This window comes from Heterodontus francisci, chromosome 1 (genome assembly GCF_036365525.1).
Source record: "Heterodontus francisci isolate sHetFra1 chromosome 1, sHetFra1.hap1, whole genome shotgun sequence".
In the NCBI taxonomy this organism is placed as follows: Eukaryota; Metazoa; Chordata; class Chondrichthyes; order Heterodontiformes; family Heterodontidae; genus Heterodontus; species Heterodontus francisci.
In genome coordinates, this window is record NC_090371.1 from 7,380,407 (window position 1) to 7,404,351 (window position 23,945).

General features: G+C 44.9%; 1 protein-coding gene across 1 annotated transcript in view; it reads right to left on the minus strand.

Moving 5' to 3' along the window:
- Window positions 1-23,945, minus strand: part of LOC137377649 (disintegrin and metalloproteinase domain-containing protein 12-like) — a 330,681-nt gene that overhangs the window by 191,809 nt on the left and 114,927 nt on the right. The window contains exons 8-9 of the mRNA XM_068047535.1: window positions 16,722-16,793; window positions 12,594-12,760 (exon numbers count right to left, since the gene is read on the minus strand). Coding sequence (XP_067903636.1) covers window positions 12,594-12,760; window positions 16,722-16,793 — 239 coding nt within the window. The remainder of the gene's footprint in view (window positions 1-12,593; window positions 12,761-16,721; window positions 16,794-23,945) is intronic.

Below are 23,945 nucleotides of genomic sequence, written 5' to 3' on the forward strand. Positions count from 1 at the left end.
AGAATAAAAAAGCAGAGTATATCTTAAACAGAGAACAACCGATGAATTCTCGGTGCAGAGGGATCTAGGTGTTCTAGTGCATGAGTCTCAAAAGGTTAATATGCAAGTACAGCAAGTAATAAAGAAGGCTAATGGAATGCTATCCTTTATTACCAGGGGAATTGAAAATAAAAGTAAGGATGTTATGCTTCAGTTATACAGGGCATTGGTGAAACCACATCTCGAATACTGTGTGCAGTTTTGGTCTCTTTATTTAAGGTAGGAAGTGAATGCGTTGGAGGCGGTTCAGAGGATGTTCACTAGATTGATACCTGGAATGAGTGGGTTGTCTTACGAGGAAAGGTTGGACAGACTGGGCTTGTTTTCACTGGAGTTTAGAAGAATGAGGGAAGACTTAATTGAAGTTTATAAGATCCTGAACTGTCATGACAAGGTGGATGTGGAAAGGATGTTTCTTCTTATGGGTGAGTTCAGAACGAGGGGGCACTGTTTTAAAATTAGGAGTCACCCTTTTAGGACAAAGATGAGGAGAAATTTTTCTCTCAGAGGGTTGTGCAAGTTTGGAACTCTCTGCCTCAGAAGGTGGTGGATGCGGTATCATTGAATATTTTTAAGGTGGAGATAGATCGATTCTAGGAAAGGGAATCAAAGGTTATTGGGGTAGATGGGAGAGTGGAATTCGAAACAGAAATAGACCAGCCATGATCTTATTGAATGGCGGAGCAGGCTAGAGGGGCTGAATGGCCTACTCCTGCTCCTAATTCGTATGCTCGTGTGATGATGCAGCTGAAGATGGTTTGGCCTAGGACACCAGCCTGAGGAACTCCTGTAGTGATGTCCTGGCATTGAGATGATTGACCTCCAACAACCACAACCATCTTCCTTTGTTCTTGGTATGATTCCGACCAGTGGAGAGTTTTCCCATGGCTTCCATTGACTCCAGTTTTGTTCAGGTTCCTTGATGCCATAATTGGTCAAACGCTGCCTTGATATCAAGGACAGTCATTCTCACATCATATCTCTCCAACAGAAAGATATAGCACTTTTCACAACCACCAGACGTCACAAAGCACTATACAGCCAATTAAGTACTTCAGAAGTATAATGTAGGAAGCGCTGAGCAAGTTCCCACAAACAGCAATGTGATAATGAGCGGATAATATGCTTGTGCGACATTGGTTGAAGGATTAATATTGGCCAGGACACTGTGGATAACTCCCTTGCTTTTCTTCAAAATTGTGACATCGCATCTTTTCCATTCAGCTGAGCAGGCAGATGTGGCCTTGGCTTAAAGTCTCTGCCAAAAGACAGCTCTTTCGACAAGTTAGCACACCCTCAGTACTACAGTTGAGTGTTGGCCTAGATTTTTGCGCTCAAGCCCTGGACAGGAACTTGAACACAGAATCTTGTGATGCAGAAGCAAGAATGCTACAGCTAACACAATGTCAACCTCAGAGCCAGTATGGCTACCATATAAGCTTCTACCTCAGCTGTGAAGGCTGCTAACATTGAAAGCCTGGCTGTAGACTCTCTGTAGGTGGTCACACTCTTAAGGCATACAACAGACTACCAATCCCACGTAAGATGGTGCCTCAAAGAATGGAGCGACTCCTCGATACTTTCAGCCATAGCACTGAAACTCCTTGGCAAGTCTTCCAATACTGGGTATAGCAGCTTGTGAACAGCCAGTATTTTTCATTTCATGGTTGAGCGGTTAATGTTCTGGTTAATGTTATGGTAATGGTTAATGTGCACAGCTCCTTGAAGGTAGCAGGACATATTGAGAAAGTAGTTTGGGCTTCACAAATAGAGGTATTGAGTACAAAAGCAGGGAAGTTATGCTGAACCTTTCTGAAGCTCTGGTAAGATCACAGTTGAAGTATTGTGTGCAGTTCTGGTCACCACGCTTCAGGAAGGATATGAGGGTCCTTGAGAGGGTGCAGAGGAGATTTCCCAGAATGGTTCCAGGGATGATGGATTTTAGTTACAAGGTTAGGTTGAAGAAGCTGGGGTTGTTCTCCTTGGAGTGAGGGGAGATTTGATGGAGGTGTACAAGATTCTGACAGATTTAGATAAGGTAGACAAAGCAAAGCTGTTCCCATTAGCTCATCAAACATGGACTAGGGGATAACATCTGAGATTTTGGGCAAGAGATACAGGGCTTATGTGAGGAAGAGCTTTCTGACGCAGCGAGTGATAGTAACCTGCAACTCGCTGTCTACGAGGGTGGTGGAAGCGAAGACGATGAATGATTTCAAAAGGAAATTGGATGAGTACTTGAGGGAAATAAACCTGCAAGACTACGGGCCTACTCCGCCATTCAAAAAAGATCATGGTTGATCGTCTAATTCGTCTAATTCAGTACCCTGTTCCTGCTTTTTCCCCATATCCCTTGATTCCTTTGGCATGGAGTGAGGGAATAGAACTGCCCGAATGCTCCAGAGAGAACCGGTATGTACTCGATGGGCCAAGTGGCCTCCTTCTGTGCAGTAATGACACTATGGTCCTCATCTCTATCCTCCTCAGCAGAGCTGTTAGAAGACCTCGCCCTCCAGTGATCTGCCTCCTGGGCTGTTCCTGCCACAGTACCAATTGTTGCTCACGATGTGCAAACCCCTCTGGTTCAGTATCTAACCTGCAATGTCTGAGCTGGTGCTGGGAGGGATTGAGCATGTGACAGTGCAACTGCAGGACAATTGTCCTCCTCAGAGGTGCCTTGCTGTACAGATGCCTCTTGGTGTTGAAGAGGGCCAAGAAGAAAGAGAAAAGGGACAAGAGTTAGAATGGCAGATGAAAGCTGGATTTTAACAGGTGAGAATCTTGAAAATATAGCTTAATGTTGTGAAGCTGAGATGAATGAAGTAATGAAAGGATACAAGTAATATGCAGACCACCTACCATAGCCTCAACTTCCCCTGAAGTCCAGGGCATCCTGTTCTACCTGGGTGAGGTCGATATTACCAACACCCCTAACTGTCTTAGTCCTCTCCCTGGTATTATGCAGAAGGAGAGTCCGGGAGTTGGTGCATGGCTGTTGCAAAGGTCATTGGCAATGTGGGGCTTGTGCATGTAGACATCTGTTAAGAGATAGAGAAGAAGCAAGATGGAATGAGGATGGGGAGGTGATAAATGTAACGTGAAGTGTATGATGTGAAATGAGGAAGGAGTGTTCGAGGAGTTGCTGGTTTGTTAAGTGGTATTACGTGAGAAGAGACTGGTGATAGTGTGAAGAGAGTAAAGGAATTGCTGAGTGTGGTTGAAATAAGAAAGAGGAAATGGGTGACCAAAAGGCAGAGAAAGAGCAGGAAGGCAGCGCAGGTGTCCCCTGCGGTCATCTCCCTCCAAAACAGGTATACCGTTTTGGATACTGTTGGGGGAGATGGCTCACCAGGGGAAGGCAGCAGTAGCCAGGTTCATGGCACCGTGGCTGGCTCTGCTGTTCAGAAGGGCGGGAGAAAGAGTGGAAGGGCTATAGTCATAGGGGATTCGATTGTAAGGGGAGTAGATAGGCGGTTCTGTGGTCGAAAACGAGACTCCCGAATGGTATGTTGCCTCCCAGGTGCACGGGTCAGGGATGTCTCAGATCAGCTGCAGAACATTCTGAAGGGGGAGGGTGAACAGCCAGTTGTCGTTGTGCACATTCTTTTGGGCCTCCTTATCTCGAGAGACAATGGATACGCGCCTGGAGGTGGTCAGTGGTTTGTGAAGCAGCGCCTGGAGTGGCTATAAAGGCCAATTCTGGAGTGACAGGCTCTTCCACAGGTGCTGCAGAGAAATTTGTTTGTTGGGGCTGTTGCACAGTTGGCTCTCCCCTTGCGCCTCTGTCTTTTTTCCTGCCAACTACTAAGTCTCTTCGACTCGCCACAATTTAGCCCTGTCTTTATGGCTGCCCGCCAGCTCTGGCGAATGCTGGCAACTGACTCCCACGACTTGTGATCAATGTCACACGATTTCATGTCGCGTTTGCAGACGTCTTTATAACGGAGACATGGACGGCCGGTGGGTCTGATACCAGTGGCGAGCTCGCTGTACAATGTGTCTTTGGGGATCCTGCCATCTTCCATGCGGCTCACATGGCCAAGCCATCTCAAGCGCCGCTGACTCAGTAGTGTGTATAAGCTGGGGATGTTGGCCGCTTCAAGGACTTCTGTGTTGGAGATATAGTCCTGCCACCTGATGCCAAGTATTCTCCGAAGGCAGCGAAGATGGAATGAATTGAGACGTCGCTCTTGGCTGGCATACGTTGTCCAGGCCTCGCTGCCGTAGAGCAAGGTACTGAGGACACAGGCCTGATACACTCGGACTTTTGTGTTCCGTGTCAGTGCGCCATTTTCCCACACTCTCTTGGCCAGTCTGAACATAGCAGTGGAAGCCTTACCCATGCGCTTGTTGATTTCTGCATCTAGAGACAGGTTACTGGTGATAGTTGAGCCTAGGTAGGTGAACTCTTGAACCACTTCCAGAGCGTGGTCGCCAATATTGATGGATGGAGCATTTCTGACATCCTGCCCCATGATAGGCACCAATGATATAGGTAAAAAACAGGATGAGGTCCTACAAGCAGAATTTAGGGAGTTAGGAGCCAAGTTAAAAAGTAGGACCTCAGAGGTAGTAATCTCAGGATTGCTACCAGTGCCACGTGATAGTCAGAGTAGAAATGAAAGAATAGTCAGGATGAATGCTTGGCTTGAGAGATGGTGCAGGAGGGAGGGGTTCAGATTTTTGGGACATTGGGACCGGTTCTGGGGGAGGTGGGACTATAACAAATTGGACGGTCTACACCTGGGCCAGACTAGAACCAATGTCCTTGGGGGTGCTTTTGCTAAAGCTGTTGGGGAGGATTTAAACTAATGTGGCAGGGGGATGGGAACCAAATGAGGAGGTCAGTGGACAGTAAGGAGGTAGTAACTAGATAATGAAGTCAGCGTGACTAAGGGGAAGAGCAGGCAGGGAGCAGATGATGAAAGCAAAGGGACTGGTGGTCTGAGGTGCATTTGTTTTAATGCAAGAAGTGTAGTAGGTAAGGCAGATGAACTTAGGGCTTGGATTAGTACCTGGGAGTATGATGTTATTGGTATTACTGAGACTTGGTGAAGGAAGGGCACGATTGGCAACTAAATATCCTAGGATATCGATGTTTCAGGCGGGATAGAGAGGGAGGTAAAAGGGGTGGAGGAGTTGCATTACTGGTCAAAGAGGATATCACAGCTGTGCTGAAGGAGGGCACTATGGAGGACTCGAGCAGTGAGGCAATATGGGCAAAACTCAGAAATAGGAAGGGTGCGGTAACAATGTTGGGGCTGTACTACAGGCCTCCCAACAGCGAGCGTGAGATAGAGGTACAAATATGTAAACAGATTATGGAAAGATGTAGGAGCAACAGGGTGGTGTTGATAGGAGATTTTAATTTTCCCAACATTGACTGGGATTCACTTAGTGTTACAGGTCCAGATGGAGCAGAATTTGTAAGGAGCATCCAGGAGGGTTTTCCCGAGCAGTATGTAAATAGTCCAACTCGGGAAGGGGCCATACTGGACCTGGTGTTGGGGAATGAGCCCGGCCAGGTGGTTGAAGTTTCAGTAGGGGACTACTTTGGGAATAGTGATCACAATTCCGTAAGTTTTAGAATACTCATGGACAAAGACGAGAGTGGTCCTAAAGGAAGAGTGCTAAATTGGGGGAAGGCCAACTATACCAAAATTCGGCAGGAGCTGGGGAATGTAGATTGGGAGCAGCTGTTTGAAGATAAATCCACATTTAATATGTGGGAGGCTTTTAAAGAGAGGTTGATTAGCGTGCAGGAGAGACATGTTCCTGTCAAAATGAGGGATAGAAATGGCAAGATTAGGGAACCATGGATGGCAGGTGAAATTGTGAAACTAGCTAAGAGGAAAAAGGAAGCATACATAAGGTCTAGGTGGCTGAAGAAAGACGAAGCTTTGGAAGAATATCGGGAATGTAGGACCAATCTGAAACGAGGAATTAAGAGGGCTAAAAGGGGTCATGAAATATCTTTAGCAAACAGGGTTAAGGAAAATCCCAAAGCCTTTTATTCATATATAAGGAGCAAGAGGGTAACGAGAGAAAGGATTGGCCCACTCAAGGACAAAAGAGGAAAATTATGCGTGGAGTCAGAGAAAATGGGTGAGATTCTAAACGAGTACTTTGCATCGGTATTCACCGAGGAGAGGGATATGAAGGATGTTGAGGTTAGAAACAGATGTTTGATTACTCTAGGTCAAGTCGGCATAAGGAGGGAGGAAGTGTTGGGTATTCTAAAAGGCATTAAGGTGGACAAGTCCCCAGGTCCAGATGGGATCTATCCCAGGTTTCTGTGGGAAGCGAGAGAGGAAATAGCTGGGGCCTTAACAGATATCTTTGCAGCATCCTTAAACACGGGTGAGGTCCCGGAGGACTGGAGAATTGCTAATGTTGTCCCCTTGTTTAAGAAGGGTAGCAGGGATAATCCAGGTAATTATAGACCGGTGAGCCTGACGTCAGTGGTAGGGAAGCTGCTGGAGAAGATACTGAGGGATAGGATCTATTCCCATTTGGAAGAAAATGGGCTTATCAGTGATAGGCAACATGGTTTTGTGCAGGGAAGGTCATGTCTTACCAACTTATTAGAATTCTTTGAGGAAGTGACAGAGTTGATTGATGAGGGAAGAGCTGTAGATGTCATATACATGGACTTCAGTAAGGCGTTTGATAAGGTTCCCCATGGTAGGTTGATGGAGAAAGTGAAGTCGCATGGGGTCCAGGGTGTACTAGCTAGATGGATAAAGAACTGGCTGGGCAACAGGAGACAGAGAGTAGCAGCGGAAGGGAGTTTCTCAAAATGGAGACGTGTGACCAGTGGTGTTCCACAGGGATCCATGCTGGGACCACTGTTGTTTGTGATATACATAAATGATTTGGAGGAAAGTATAGGTGGTCTGATTAGCAAGTTTGCAGACGACACTAAGATTGGGGGAGTATCAGATAGTGAAGGGGACTGTCAGAGAATACAGCAGAATATAGATAGATTGGAGAGTTGGGCAGAGAAATGGCAAATGGAGTTCAATCTGGGCAAATGCGAGGTGATGCATTTTGGAAGATCCAATTCAAGAGTGAACTATTCAATAAATGGAAAAGTCCTGGGGAAAATTGATGTACAGAGAGATTTGGGTGTTCAGGTCCATTGTTCCCTGAAGGTGGCAACGCAGGTCAATAGAGTGGTCAAGAAGGCATACGGCATGCTTTCCTTCATCGGACGGGGTATTGAGTACAAGAGTTGGCAGGTCATGTTACAGTTGTATAAGACTTTGGTTCGGCCACATTTGGAATACTGCGTGCAGTTCTGGTCGCCACATTACCAAAAGGATGTAGATGCTTTGGAGAGGGTGCAGAGGAGGTTCACCAGGATGTTGCCTGGTATGGAGGGCGCTAGCTATGAAGAGAGGTTGAGTAGATTAGGATTATTTTCATTAGAAAGACGGAGGTTGAGGGGGGACCTGATTGAGGTGTACAAAATCATGAGAGGTATAGACAGGGTGGATAGCAAGAAGCTTTTTCCCAGAGTGGGGGATTCAATTACTAGGGGTCACGAGTTCAAAGTGAGAGGGGAAAAGTTTAGGGGGGATATGCGTGGAAAGTTCTTTACGCAGAGGGTGGTGGGTGCCTGGAACGCGTTGCCAGCGGAGGTGATAGACGCGGGCACGATAGCGTCTTTTAAGATGTATCTGGACAGATACATGAATGGGCAGGAAGCAAAGAGATACAGACCCTTAGAAAATAGGCGACAGGTTTAGATAGAGGATCTGGATCGGCGCAGGCTTGGAGGGCCGAAGGGCCTGTTCCTGTGCTGTAATTTTCTTTGTTCTTTGTTCTTTGATGCAGTGTGCCTCTTGCAATTGAATGTTGGAGACTGTGCTGGAAGGAGGAAACAGTTGAGAATAATGGGAGAGGAGTGAAGAGTGTTGAATGGTGTTCTTGAGTGAGGAGGATAGGTGAAGACTTGTACTCACCCTGGATGTTCTTGTGAAGTCATTGAACCTCTTTGACACTACATTCAGGTATTGGCAGTTCTGCGGGTGGCAGAGAGCCTCTCAGTCGCCTCTCTTCAGGACTGTTTCATTGTTGCCAAGACTTCACACAACTTCTGGAAAACAATTACTCCCACCTTCTGCTCACTTTCAGCTTCATGGAGACATCTGGAAAGTGAGGGTGAGTTCGTTCTCCAACTCACTTTTGTGAAAGAGAACGCCATATCACAAGCAGGGGATGCCTCTCTATTTTAAATAGGTGTCGGGAGTCACAATGGTAATTGTGTGTGGGGGAGGGTGGGTTGTCCTATTTACAATGGGACAGATATCTTCATTTACAGCATCCTTATCTATTCTGGTTTATAGGGAACTCCAGGCCCACAGCAAAGTGTTGACTCTTAAATGCTCTGTGAAATAATTGGGCAATCCACTCAGCTGTACCAAATCATTGTGCAAAAGGATAAATAAAACGGATTAAATCAATGGAACATCCAGCAGCGACATAGGCACTGCAATCAAACACGGCAAAAGCAAACCCCGCCCAGTCTACCCTCCAAAGTCCTACTCACTAACGTTTGGGGACTTGTGCCAAAATCTGAGAGCTGGCCCATAGGCTAGTCAAGCAGTAGCCTGCATGGTGCCACAGTGAGGACCATCTACAAAATGCACTGCAGCAATTCATCTACACTCCCTCGACAGCACCTTCCAAACCCACAATCTCCAAAGAAGAAAATGCATGGGAACACAACCTGCAAGTTCCCCTCCAAGTCACACATCATCCTGACCTGGAAATATAACAGCGTTTCTTCACTGTCACTGTGTCAAAATCCTGGAACTCCTTTCCTAACAGCACTGTGGGTGTACCCGCACTAGATTGACTGATGCGGTTCAAGAAGGCGGCTCACCACCACCTTCTCAAGGGCAATTAGGGCTGGGTAATAAATGGTGTGTTTGCTAGCTATGACCACATCCCATGATCAAATAAATAAAAATCAAGAAATGGCTGAGCGACCTGGATACAGCAAAGTCTATAGGCCTCGACAACATCTGGCTGCATTGCTGAAAACCTGTGCTCCAGTACTAGCTATAATTTGCTGGAATCAGACCTAGCACAACGGAAGACGGCTGTTGCTGTTGAAGGCTAATCATCCCAGCCCCAGGACCTCGCTGCACGAGTTCCTCAGGGCGGTATTCTGGGACCAACCGTTTATTTTCAGCTGCTTCATCAATGACCTTCACTCCATTCTAAGGTAAGAAGTGGAGATATTCACAGAATCACAGAATTGTTACAGCGCAGACAGAGGTCATTCAGCCCATCGTGTCTTCCCCAGCTCTCCGAATGAGCAATTCACTTAATGCTGTTCACCCCCACTCCCGCGCCCCCCCCCCACCCCCCGCTTCTCCCCGCAACCCTGAACATTCTTCCTTTTCAGATAACAGTCTAATTGCCTTTCAAAGCCCTTGATGAACCTGCCTCCACCATACTCTCAGGCAGTGCATTCCAGACCTTAATCATTCGCTGCATGAAAAAGTTTTTCCTCATGTCACGTTTACTTCTTTTACCAAATACTTGAAATCTGTGCCCTCTCGTTCTTGATCTTTTCATGAGTGGGAACAGTATCTCCCTATCTATTCTGTCCAGACCCCTCATGATTTTGAAAACGTTTATCAAATCTCCTCTCAGTTTTCTTTTTTAGATTAGATTAGATTAGAGATACAGCACTGAAACAGGCCCTTCGGCCCACCGAGTCTGTGCCGACCATCAACCACCCATTTATACTAATCCTACACTAATCCCATATTCCTACCAAACATCCCCACCTGTCCCTATACTTCCCTACCACCTACCTATACTAGTGACAATTTATAATGGTCAATTTACCTACCAACCTGCAAGTCTTTTGGCTTGTGGGAGGAAACCGGAGCACCTGGAGAAAACCCACGCAGACACAGGGAGAACTTGTAAACTCCACACAGGCAGTACCCAGAATCGAACCCGGGTCCCTGGAGCTGTGAGGCTGCAGTGCTAACCACTGCGCCACTGTGCCGCCCTTAAACAGTCCTAACTTCTCCAATCTTCATAACTGAAATTCCTCATCCCTGGAACCATTCTCGTAAATCTTTTCTGCACTCTCTTCAATGCCTTCACATCCTTCCTGAAGTGCAGTGCCCAGAACTGGCGCAAAACTCCTGCTGAGGCCGAACTATTGTCTTTTACATAACCTCCTTGCTCTTAAACTCTATGCACCTATTAATAAAACTTGGGATACTGTATGATTTATCCACAAATTCCACTCTCACTTCCCTCAGTATCCTTGGATGCATCCCATCTGGTCCTGGTGTTTTATCCACTTTAAGTAGACAGCCTATTCAATACCTCCTCCTTATCAATTTTAAACCCTTCTAGTGTCTGAATCACCTCCACTTTCACCATTGCCTGGGTTGGAACTTCTTTCTTGGTAAAGACAGATGCAAAGTATTCATGTAATACCTCAGATATGCCCTCTGCCCCCATGGGTAAATCCCCTTTTTGGTCCCAAATCGGCCCCACTCCTCCTTTTACCACACTTTTACTATTTATATGTCTATAGAAGACTTTGGGATTCCCTTTTATGTTAGCTACCAGTCTCTTTTCATACCCTCTCTTTGCTTCTCTTATTTGCTTTTTCACTTCCGCTCTGAACCCTCGATATTCAGTCTGTTCTCAATAGTATATTCTATCTGACATCGGGTCATAAGCACACTTTCTCTTCTTTATCTTAATTTCTATCTCTTTTGTCATCCAGGGAGCTCTGGATTTGTTTTCCCTACCTTTCTCTTTTGAGGGAGCATACATTGACTGTGCCTGAAGTACCTCTTCTTTGAAGGTTCATCTACTATTTTTCCTGACAACCTTTGGTGCCAATTTATTTGCCCCAGATCCATTCTTATTCCATTGAAGTTGGCTTTCCCCCAGTTAGTTATTCTTACTGTGAATTGTTCTTTGTCATTTTACATAGTCAGCCTAAACCTTATGATACAATGATCACTGACCTCTAAATGCTCTCCTACTGATACTTGATCCACTTGGCCCACCTCATTGAGAAGAACCAGGTCTAGCAGTGAGTCTCATTGGACTGGAACTCTAGGAACTCTTGACCCTCACTGCCTTTTACACTGCTATTAATGTAGTCTATTTGGATAATTAAAATCTCCCGTTATAACTACCCAATAATGTTTGCAACTCTCTGCAATTTCCTTGCAAATTTGTTCCTCCACATCGTTCCCACCAGTTGGTGGCTTATAGACTGCACTGAGCAATGTAACTGCACCTTTTTTGTTCCTTAGCTCTATTCAAATATATTTTGAACTCAACCCCTCTAAGACATTCTCTTTCTCCAGCACTGCAATGCTCTCCTTAATCAATCCCACCAGCTCTCCCCCTTTTTTCCCCTTTCCTTTCTTAACTGAACACCTTGTATCCAGGGATATTTAACACCCAGTCCTGCCCTTCTTTGAGCCAGGTCTCTGTTATAGCCACAACATCATATTTCCACATGGCAATCTGCACCTGTATCTCACCAGTCTTATTCACACACTCTGCACATTCACATACATGCACAGTACCCTGATTTAGACTTTATTTCTTTCTCCCTTATTCTGACCCCCACCTATTAAGTTACTATTTCTTATTCTAGTACTATCTGTCTCTCCCAGTATTCTCTACACCTTGGTCTTCCTCTCCAATATTATCTCTTGATTCCCACACCTCTGCCACGTTAGTTTAAGCCCTACCCAATAGCACTAACAAACCATCCTACAAGGAACTCAGTCCCAGCTCTATTTTGGTGCAACCCATCCAGCCTGCACAATTCCCATCTCTCCCAGGGCTGGTCCCAATGTCCCAAGAATCTAAAGCCCTCCCGCCTGCACCATCTTTCCAGCCATGCATTCATCTGCTTTTTCCTCCTGTTTCTCTACTTACGCATGTGGTATTGGGTGTAATCTGGAGATGACTACTTTTGAGGTCCTGCTTGCTAATTTCCTACCTATCTCCCTGAATTCTGCCTGCACGACCACATCCCTCTTTCTGCCTATGTCGTTCGTACCAATGTGGACCACAACTGCTGGCTGTTCACCCTCCCCCCTCAGGGTGAACCACCAGCGCACAGTGGCAGCAATTTGTACCAAGGTGCACTGCAACAACTCATCAAGGCTTCTTCAACAGCATCTTCCAAACACGTGACCTCTACCACCTATAAGGGCAGGTGTAACGGCCGCATGGGACCACAACCACCTCCAAGTTCCCCTCCAAGCCACACGCCATCCTAACTTGGAAATATATCATCACTTTTTCACCATTGCCGGGTAAAACTCCTGGAAATCCCTCCCTAATAACACTTACACCATACGGACTGCAGTGGTTCAAAAAGGCAGCTGAGCACTACTTTCTCAACAGCATTTAGGGATCGGTAATAAACATTTGCCTTGCCAGTGACACTCACATTACATAACTGAATAATTTTTTTTAAATTGCCACCTCTTGCAAGGGGTTAGTTTATTTGAGATTGTTCGGTGACAGGTACTTACCTTAATAGATGGGCACTGTCGTTGGGCATTCGTGGTAGAAGATTAGATTCCCTCCAGTGGAGGAATCGGGTCAAAGTTCCCCAAACATCTCTGTCCACTAGGATTTGGTCTGTGGTCCATATCTCAACTCCAATCAGTGCAATGCGAATTTTAAATGGCCTGAACATCTGGGAAAAAGAAATGTATTAGAAACTCAGGTAACTGGATGTACCTGAAACTGATGGGTTCTAACAGATGGAAGATTAAATTCAACTAAACTGTGATGTATTATGGATGTCAGGTTGATAATACAAGTGAGAACCAGGCTGACTAGAGAAATTTCAAAGGAAATCAGAGATACAAAGGAGAGTATGAGAAGAGACAGGCAGCTAACATAAAAGGGAATCCAAAAGTCTTCTATAAGCAGAGAAATAGTAAAAAGATAGTAAGAAGAGGGGTGGGACCAGTTCAGGACCAAAACCAGGATTTATGCATAGAGGCAGAGGGTGTAGCTGAGGTACTAAATGAGAACTGATAAAGAGGAGATATTAGAAAGGCTGGCTGTATGTAAAGTTGAGAAGTCACCAGGACCAGATCAGATGCATCCAAGGATTTTGAGGGAAATAAGTGTGGAAATTGCAGAAGCTCGGGCCATAATCTTCCAATCTGCCTTGGCTGCAGGATGGTGCCAGAGGACTGGAGAATTGCAAATGTTAGGATAAACCCAGCAACTATAGGCCAATCAGTTTAATCTTAGTGGTAGGAAAGCTTTTAGAAACGATAACTAGGACAAAATTAACAGATATAGGACAAGTGAGGATTAATTAAGGAAAGCCAGCATTTTTTGATGAGGTAACAGAAATGGTTGATGAGCATATTGCAGTGATGTGATGTACATAACAGGCATGCAGCAAAGTTGAAGCCCCTGGAATAAAAGGGAAGTGCAGCTTGGATACAACATTTGTTTAGCAACAGGAAATAAAGAGCAGTGGTTGTTATGAAAGTGCTTCTATTTTTTGAATGTTCTTTTTTGAGGACTTGTATTTTAGAATTATGGACATGGGTTAATTTGGGAAAATTGAAAAAATTACATGGATGTGTTCTTTTACAAGGTCACTGAGAGGTCTTGTTTGAAAACAACCCTTGACTGGATGTCACATACCTTAAGCTCAAAAACAACAGAAACCTTGGTGACTTGGGGGAGATATTTACAGAGAAATAACAGGTCAAGATTTATGGTGGGATATTGTACTGGTTCAGTTGGGATTTGGACTGTTTTGAAGGCACTTGGGTTTGTAGCCTGCTGAAAGAAACACCCAGCTCCTCTTTCTCTACCTCTTTGAAAAAAACCCTGCGCACCCAGTGTGTACGAGCTAAAACCCCGACGCCGCCTTTCTCCTGAGATGCTCCTGGAAAACCTGCCAGATTAATTCTCGATGCCACCTGTAAACTGCTCCAGTCACCCATCTATGCCAACTGTATGCCATTTTTGGGACATAGCATATCTCATCCTTTTTCTTCAAAAATTAACAAGTATTTGACCAAAGTATTTACTTTCTGTCTTTTTTTGTCAAAGCCCTCTGCAGAGGGAATCTCCTTTTATTTCTTTAACCAGTGTGTGTGAGTGTGTGCATGTTGGGTATTTAAAAAGGGAACTTTCATATTTCAATCTGTGTGTTAATGCTTTGCTTCTTCACTGGATAAGTCTTGTTTTATAGTAAACTGATAATTTTGTTATTTATTAAAGAAACCTGGTTGGTGTATTTTTTTCTGGGATAGAGAGTAGAGTATAGGATTGACTGTATGGGTAACTGGGCAAACATTTAAATATATGTTGTGACCTGTGGAGAGTGGAACTAGAAAAGACAGTGCACTCCTCCCACCTCGGTTGTAACATGGTGAATGAAATTAAACCAGAAAATGCTGGAAATACTCAGCATGTCTCACAGCATTTGTGGAGAGAGAAACAGAACAATGTTTCAGCTCTATGACCTTTCCTCAGAGCTCATCAGAAGTAGTGGTGAATAGCTGTTTCTGAGTCTGGAGGAAGGTATGCAATGGTGTTCCCCAGGGATCCGTACTAAGACCACTGCTTTTCTTGCTACACATTAATGACCTAGACTTAGGTGTACAGGGCACAAAATTTGCAGATGGCACAAAACTTGGAAGTATTGTGAACTGTGAGGAGGATAGCAAACTTCAAGAGGACATAGACAGGCTGACAGAATGGGCGGACAAGTGGCAGATTAAATTTAATGCCGAGAAGCGTGAAGTAATTCATTTTGGTCGGAAGAATGAGGAGAGGTAATATAAATTAAAGGCTACAATTCTAAAGGGACTGCAAGAGCAGAGGGACCTGGGGGTATATATGCAACAATCACTGAAGCTTGCAGGGCAGGTTGAGAAAGCGGTTGATAAAGCATATGGGATCCTGGAGTTTATAAATAGGGGCATAGAGTCCAAAACAAGGAAGTGATGATAAACCTATATAAAACATGTGTTTGGCCTCAACTGGAGTATTGTGTCTAGTTCAGGGAACCACACGTAAGGAAGGATGTAGAAAAGTTTCACGAGAATGGTTCCAGGGATGAGAACTTCAATTACATGGATAAATGTGGGCTGTTCTCCTTGAAGAGAAGATTAAGAGGAGATTTGATGGAGGCGTTCAAAATCACGAGGGTTCTGGACAGAGCAGATAGAGAGAAACTGTTCCCATTGGCAAAAAGATCCAGAACTAGAGGACACCGCTTTAAGGTGATTGGCAAAAGAAGCGAGGATGACATGAGGAAAACCTTTTTTATGCAGTGAGTGGTTAGGATTCCGAGTGTGGTGGAGGCAGATACAATCGAGGCCTTCAACAGTAAATTCAATAATTATCTGAAGAGAAAAAAATGTGCAGGACTACAGGAAATATGTAGGGTGGTGGGACTAGCTAAGTTGCTCCTGCAGACAGATGGCACAGACATGATGGGACAAATGGCCTCTTTCTGTGCTGTAACCATTCTATGATTCTAGCGCACTACAGAAGAGGAGATAGAGTGCACAGTGGGAGAGGGAGACAGAGCGCACAGCAAGAGAGGGATACAGAACCACAGTGGGAGAGGAAAACAAATACAGAAAGGAGGTACAGAAAACAAAAAACTGTTTAGAGGCTTTTGAAGGTGCAAGAGACAGAGCAGCACAGTGGTTCTAGGTTAGAGTAGGAAGTATAGCATAGCAATGACTGAACATTTCCGCAGTCAGAGAATTATCCAGATTCAGACTGTGGACAATATAGTGGAAGATCACTCTTATAGAGATTATTACGAGGATCTTGGCAATTTTCTGAGGAGCTGAAAGCCAGTGAATGGGAATGAACTCGATGGGCTGAATGGCCTCCTTTTGTGCTTTTATGACTCTATGTCCAGAATTTTATGCCGCCCTGGTATTTTACCAGTGGCGGACAGGCACTTCAGTGCCTCAGGATGCATATAGGGCCACGCCCTATAAAACCTGGATGCCTCCTTGCGGGCTGGGGGGGTTGCAGTGGGTTGCTGGGTGCCCTCCTGATCAGGCACCCTGTGACCCATGGAGGGTCCCCACAACAGCAGGGGTTGCCCTCGCTATAACTAACCACCCTGCCCTAAGCTCTGATTCCCATACGGCCCGCTGGGGCCCAGACAATTGTCCCTGGTGAGGCCCAAACCCTCCTTACCTTTCTGAAGGGTGATGTCCATCGTCCTCTTCTGGCTGGGCGTAGTCCCAGCAGTGGCCACCACTCCCGGTGATGGTGCTGGGACTGAGGAGCTGCTGGCCATCTGATTGAATGGCAGATCTTGGAGGGGGGAGATGCTGCCACAGAGGGGCAGAAGGCCCAGCCAAGGCCAATTAAGGGCCTGGGCCATGCAAAATTGCTGTGTGGTTTTCAGGCCTGGCAGAAGCGGGCTATCCACCAACATTCTTAGCCTTAAGGTGCTTGGGGCCTCCACCTTAATGTTAAATTCCGGCCTATGACTGTATATCTGAGGCTAAAGATTTCATGCATTCTGAGTGACCACAATACCGCGTTTAATGTCATTTTCATTCTGCCCCGGTTATTAGCAGGGGGAGTCATTAACAGAGATATAGAAGAGGAAGATTAACCAGTGTGAACACAGTCTCCATACTCACCATGTCCACCGCATTCGCAGCTTGAAGCGTTCGCTCAAGCACAGCATCTCTATTATTCCCCTGTCTAAGATACTGAAAGAAAACAAAATGATTGGTGATGAGTCAGTGAGCAAAACAGCTCTACCCACGCTCCCTATAATCTTATCCACCCTCCACATGGTCTGACCCACTCCCCATGATCATAAATTATAAAATGATATGATACAGAAGAAGGCCATTCAGCCCATCGTGCTTGTGTCGGTTCTTTGGTAGCGCTATCCAATTAATTCCACTCCTCTGCTCTTTCTCCAGAGCCCTGTAAATTGTTTCCCTCCAATATCCAATGCTGTTTGAAAGTTGATATTGAAACTCCTTCCACTGCCCTTTCAGGCAGTTCATTCCAGATCACAACAACTCACTGTGTCAAAGAATGTTTCCTCATGTCACCTCTGCTTCTTTTGTCAATCACTTTAAATCTGCATCCTCCGCACACTGACCCTCCTGCCACAGGGACCAGTTTCTCTTTATTTACATGTTGGTAGAAGATTTTTGGGTTCCCTTTGACGCTGTGGAAGGAGGCATTTCTGAATCTGGTGCTGGGAAATGAGGTGGGTCAAGTGGACCAAATATCTGTGGGGGAACGCTGGGGTAAGAGTGATCATTGTATCATAAATTTTAGATTAGTAATGTTGCCGAGCAAGGAATAATCTAAAGTAGAACTTCTAAATTGGAAGAGAACTAATTTCAATGGGATGAAAGGGGATCTAGTCAGGGTTAAGTGCAACCAAAGACAGACAGGAAAAGCTGTAATGGAACAATGGTGATCTTTAAGGAGGAGATGTTTCGTGTATAGGCTAGGTGCGTTCCGACGAGGGCAAAAGATAGGGGAACCAAAGCCAAGACTCCTTAGATGACAAAGAGAATATGATGAAACAAAAAACGTTGACTTTTGATGCATGTCAGGTGAATTCTTCAAACAAGAACCAGGCCATATACAATAAGTTGAGAGGAGAAGTGAAGACGAAAATGAGACTGGCAAAAAGAGAAAAGAATGGTAGTTGACATAAAAGGAAACCCAAAAATCTTCGACCGACCTGTAAATAATAAGCAATGAGGTGGGGCCAATTAGGGACAACGAGGGTGATATATGCTTAGAGATGCAAAACAACAACCAAGGGAAAAATTCATAGGCAATTGGAAATGTCTGAGTTAATTAGGGAGAACCAGCATGGATTTTTAAAAGGCAGATCATGCTTGATTAATCTAATTGAATTTTTGGATGAAGTGACAGAGAAGGCTGTTGAGGGAATGCAATGAATGGTCTCGATATGGATTTAAAGAAAGTGTTTGACAATTTGGATAGGGCTCATTACCAAATTGAGTGTCAGGGATCAAGAGGCTTAGTGTCAGCTTAGATAAAACATTGGCTTAAGCAGAGAAAACAGTGGGTCATGGTAAATGGTTATTTTTCAGACTGGAGGATAGTAGTACTAGGACTACTGCTTTTTTGAGATATATATATATGACTTGGATATTGGAATGCAGCTTAAAAGTTCAAAATTTGCCAATATTATCAAATTTGGAGGGTAGCAAACAATGAGGGTGATACCAATCGACTGCAACAGGACATTGATAGGCTAGTATCCAAGTGGCAGATGGAATTTAATACATGGAAGTGCGAGGTGATGTATTTTGGCAGAAGGGATAGGGAAAAGCAAAATAAAAACAAAAAATGCTTGAAATACTCAGCAGGTCTGGCAGCATCTGTGGAGAGAGAAGCAGAGTTAACGTTTCAGGTGTCTGAAAAGAAATTCCTCCTCATCTCTACTTTAAATGGGAGATCACTTATTTTGAAACTGTGCCCCCTAGTTCTAGATTCCTCCACCAGGGGAAGCATCCTCTCAGCATCGACCCTGTCAAACCCCTCAGAATCTTATATGCTTCAATAAGATCACCTCTCATTCTTTTTTTTTTATTCATTCATAGATGTGGGCGTTGCTGGCCAGGCCAGCATTTATTGCCCATCCCTAATTGCCCTTGAGAAGGTGGTGGTGAGCTGCCTTCTTGAACCGCTACAGTCCGTTTGGGGTAGGTATATCCACAGTGCTGTTAGGAAGAGAGTTCCAGGATTCTTCTAAACGCCAGTGAGTATAGGCCCAAACTGCTCAACGTTTCCTCATAAGACAACCCCTTCATCCCAGGAATCAACCTACTGAACCTTCTCTGAGCTGCCTCCAATGCAAATATATCCCTTGTTAAATAAGGCGATCAAAACTGTACACAATACTCTAGTTGTGGTCTCAACAATGCCCTGTACAGTTGTAGAAAAACTTCCCTACTTTTATATTCCAACCTCTTGTCAACATTCCTTTTGCCTTCCTAATTATTTGCTGGACCTGCATGATAACTTTGTGTGACTCGTGTACAAGGACAACCAGATCCCTCTGTACCTCAGTATTCTGTAGTCACTCCACTTAAATAATATTCTGCTTTTCTATTCTCCCTACCATAGTGAATAACCTCACATCTCATCACACTATACTCCATCTGCCAAATGTTTGCCCGCTCACTTAATTTATCTATATCCCTTTGCAAACTCTCTGTGTCCTCCTCATAACTTGCTTCCCCACCTATCTTTGTAACGTCAACAAATTTGGCGACAATAACTCAGTCCCTTCATCCAAGACATTAATATTGATGATAAATAGTTGAGGCCCCAGCACTGATCCCTCTAGCATCCCACTAGTTACAGTTTGCCAACCAAAAAATACCCCATTTATCCCAACTCTCTGTCTCCTGTTAGCCAATCCTCTAATTATGCTAATATATTACCCCCAACATCATGACATCTTAGCTTGTGTAGTAACACTTTATTTATGTGGCACCTTATTGAACTCCTTTTGGAAATCCAAATATACTACATCTACTGGTTCCCCTTTACCTACCCTGCTTGCTATATTCACAAAGAACGTTAATACATTTGTCAAACACAATTTTCCTTTCATAAAACCATGTTGACTCTGCTTGATTTCATTATGATTTTCTAAATGACCTGCTACTACTCCCTTAATGATGGTTTCCAGCATTTTCCCAATGACAGATGTTAGGCTAATTGGTCTATAGTTTTCTGCTTTCGGTTTCCCTCCTTTCTTGAATAGGGGCATTACATTTTCCATTTTCCAATCTGCTAGGACCTTTGCAGAATCGAGGCAGTTCTTGGAAGATTACAACCAATGCATCCACTATCTTTGCAGCCACTGCTCCCACTATGCACTGGTGGTGGAGGAGTGTATTTTTAAGGTGATGGATGGGGTGCTGTTCAAGCGGGCTGCTTTGTCCTGGATGGTGTCGAACTTCTTGAGTGTTGTTGGAGCTGCACCCATCCAGGCAAGTGGAGAGTATTCCATCACACTCCTGACTTATGTCTTGTAGATGGTGGACAGGCTTTGGGGAGTCAGGTGGTGAGTTACTCACCACAAAATTCGTAACCTCTGACCTGCTTTTGTAGCCACGGTATTTATATGGCTGATCCAGTTCAGTTTCTTGTCAATGGTAACCCCAGGATGTTGATGGTGGGGGATTCAGCGATTATAATGTTGTTGAATGTCAAGGGGAGATGGTTAAATTCTTTCTTCTTGGACAGGATCATTGCCTGGCACTAGTGTGGCGTGCATGTTACTTTCAACTTATCAACCCAAGCCTGGATATTGTCCAGGTCTTGCTGCATGTGGGTCTGGACTGCTTCAGTATCTGAGGAGTTGCGAATGGTGCTGAACATTGTGCAATCATCAGCGAACATCCCCACTTCTGACCTTATAATTGAAGGAAGATCATTGATGAAGCAGCTGAAGATGGTTGGGCCTAGAACATTACCCTGAGGAACTCCTGCAGAGATGTCCTGGAGCTCAGATGATTGAGCTCCAACAAGCACAGCCATCTTCCTTTGTGATGGGTATAACTCAAACCACTGGAGAGTTTTCCCCCTGATTACTATTAATTTCAATTTTGCTAGGTCTCCTTGAGGTGACACTTAGAATAATGCTGTCTTGATATCAAGGGCAGTCGCTCTCACCTCACCTTTATGATGCTGGGGACCTCAGGAGAAGGCCGGGATGGATCATCCACTCGGCATTTCTGGCTGAAAATGGTTGCAAATTCTGCAGCCTTCGACATGCTGGGGTCCCCATCATTGAGGATATGGATGTCTTTGCATTCTCCTCCTCCAGTTAGTTCTTTAATTTATCCACCACCATGACTGGATGTGGCAGGATGGCAGAGCTTCGATCTGATCTGTTGGTTATGGGATTGCTTAGCTCTGTGTATAGCATGCTGCTTCTGCTGTTTAGCATGCATGTATTCCTGTGTTGTATGCCTGGTGCTGCTCCTGACATGCCCTCCTGCACTCTTCATTGAACCAGGGTTGGTCCTCTGGATTGTTGGTAATGGTAGAGTGGGGGATATGTCGGGCCATGAGGTTACAGATTGTGCTTGAGTACAATTCTGCTGCTGTTGATGGCCCACAGCGCCTCATGGATATCCAGTTTTGAGTTGCTAGATATTGTTAGATATCTCATTTAGCATGGTGGTAGTGCCACACAAGCTGATGGAGGGTGTCCTCAGTGTGCAGTCAGAACTTCGTCTCCACAAGCACTGTTGGGTGGTCACTCCTAGCAGTACTGTTGTGGACAGATGCACCTGAGACAGGTAGAATGGTAAGAAAAGAGGTCTAGTAGGTTTGTGCTCTCTTATTGGTTCTCTCACCACCTGCTCCAGACCAGTCTGGCATACAGGTCCTTCAGAGCTCAGCCAGCACGGTCTCACCGACTGTCAATGAGTCTCCCCAACTGTACATGAGTTTTCCCGTCTGTCAGTGAGTCTCCCCGCTGTCACTTAGTCTCACTGACTGTCAGTGAGTCTCCCCGACTGTCAGCGGGTCTCGCCAATTTTAGCGAGTCTTCCCACTATCAGTGAGTCTCCCCGACTGTGAGTCTTCCTGCTGTCAGTGCCTCTCCCCGCTGTCAGTGAGTCTATGCATTGTTTGTTAGTCTCCCACACTGCCTGTGAGCCTCTCCCGCTGTCAGTGAGTCCACTCTGCATCTGCACTATAGAGGATACAAAAAACATTCCAGTAATAGCTGTAAATCAGGAGGTGGAAGGAAGAGAGGAACTTGGCGAAATTACAGTCACCAGGGAAGCGGTACTGAGCAAACTGATGGAGCTGCGGGCTGACAAGTTCCCGGGTCCAGATGGGCTTCATCCTAGGTTCTTAAAGAGGTGGCTAATGAGGTACTAAATGTGTTGGTGTTATTTTTTTTTAATTCGCTGGATTACGGAAAGGTTCATTAGACTGGAAAGTAGCAAATATAACCCCTCTATTCAAGAGGCGGGGACGCAGAAAACAGGCCAGTTAGTCTGACGTCTGTCATGGGGAAGGTGTTAGAATCGATCATTAAGGGGATGATAGCTGGGCACTTAAAAAACTCAAGGTAATCAGCATGGTTTTGTGAAAGGGAAATCATGTTTAACCAATTTATTGGAGTTCTTTCAAGGAGTAACATGTGCTGTGGATAAAGGGGAGCCTATTGAGATACTGTACTTGGATTTCCAGAAGGCATTTGACAAGGTGCCACAAACGAGGTTATTGCGCAAAGTAGGAGCTCATGGTGTAGGGGGTAACATATTAGCATGGATATAGGACTGGCTGGCTGGCAGAAATCAGAGAGTATGCATAAATGGGTCCTTTTCTGATTGTCAGGATGTGATGAGTGGAGTTCTGCTGGGGTCTGTGCTGGGGCCTCAACTTTTTACAATTTATATCAATGACTTAGATGAGGGGAGCGATGGCATGGTAGCTAAATTTACAGATGACACAAAGATAGGTAGGAAAGTATGTTGTGACGAGGACATAAGGAGGTTGCAAACCGATATAGATAGGTTGAGTGAATGGGCAAAAATCTGGCAGATGGAGTATAACGTGGGAAAATGTGAAGTTGTTCACTTTGGCAGGAAGAATAAAAAAGCAGAGTATTATTTAAACGGAGAATGACTGCAGAATTCCGAGGTGCTGAGGGATCTCGGTGTTCTAGTGCATGAGTCACAAAACGTTAGTATGCAGGTACAGCAAGTAATAAAGAAGGCTAATGGAATGCTATCCTTTATTACCAGAGGAATTGAAAATAAAAGTAAGGATGTTATGCTTCAGTTATACAGGGCATTGGTGAGACCACATCTCGAATACTGGGTGCAGTTTTGGTCTCTTTATTTAAGGAACGATATAAATGCGTTGGAGGCGGTTCAGAGGAGGTTTACTAGATTGATACCTGGAATGAGTGGGTTGTCTTATGAGGAAAGGTTGGACAGACTGGGCTTGTTTTCACTGGTGTTTAGAAGAGTGAGGGGAGACTTGATTGAAGTTTATAAGATCCTGAACAGTCTTGATAAAGTGGATGTAGAAAGGATGTTTCCTCTTGTGGGGAGTCCAGAACTAGGGGGCACGGTTTTAAAATTAGGGGTTGCCCTTTTGCGACAGAGATGAGGAGGAATTTTTTCTCTGAGGGTTGTGCGACTTTGGAATTCTCTGCCTCAGAAGGCGGTTAAGGCGGGGTCACTGAATATTGTTAAGGCGGAGATAGATAGATTCTTGTTAGTCAAGGGAATCCAAGGTTATTGGGGGTAGATGGGAGTGTGGAATTTGAGACACAAACAGATCAGCCATGATCTTATTGAGCAGGCTAAAGGGGCAGAATGGCCTACTTCTGCTCCTAATTCGTATGTTCGTATGTTCCCTCCCACTGACTGAGTCTCCCCCACTGTCAGTGAGTCTCCCCAACAGCCTGAGTCTCCTCACTGTCAGTGAGTCTCCCTGACAGACTGAGTCTACTCTCAGGCACACTCATTAGAAAAATGGGGTGAAGTAAAAGAAGTATTTTCACAAAGGGTCACTGGAACATGTAATTTTAAAATTGATTCTTCGAATCTATTTATTGCCTGTTCCTCAACTGCCCTGATCACATTATGAGTGAACAACATAATCTGGACTGGAGTCACATTAAGGCTAGACCAGATAGGTGAGACAGTTCCATTCTCTGAAGGACATTCGTGAACCAGTTAGATTTTACATTTTTAAAAATTTATTATTGAATTCAACTTAAACCTTGCCATTGTAGATTTAAGCTCACAACTTTGGAGTTGTTAAGTCTGGTCGGAGAACCACTAGGTTGCTGTACACAGCACCATGAGAGGCTG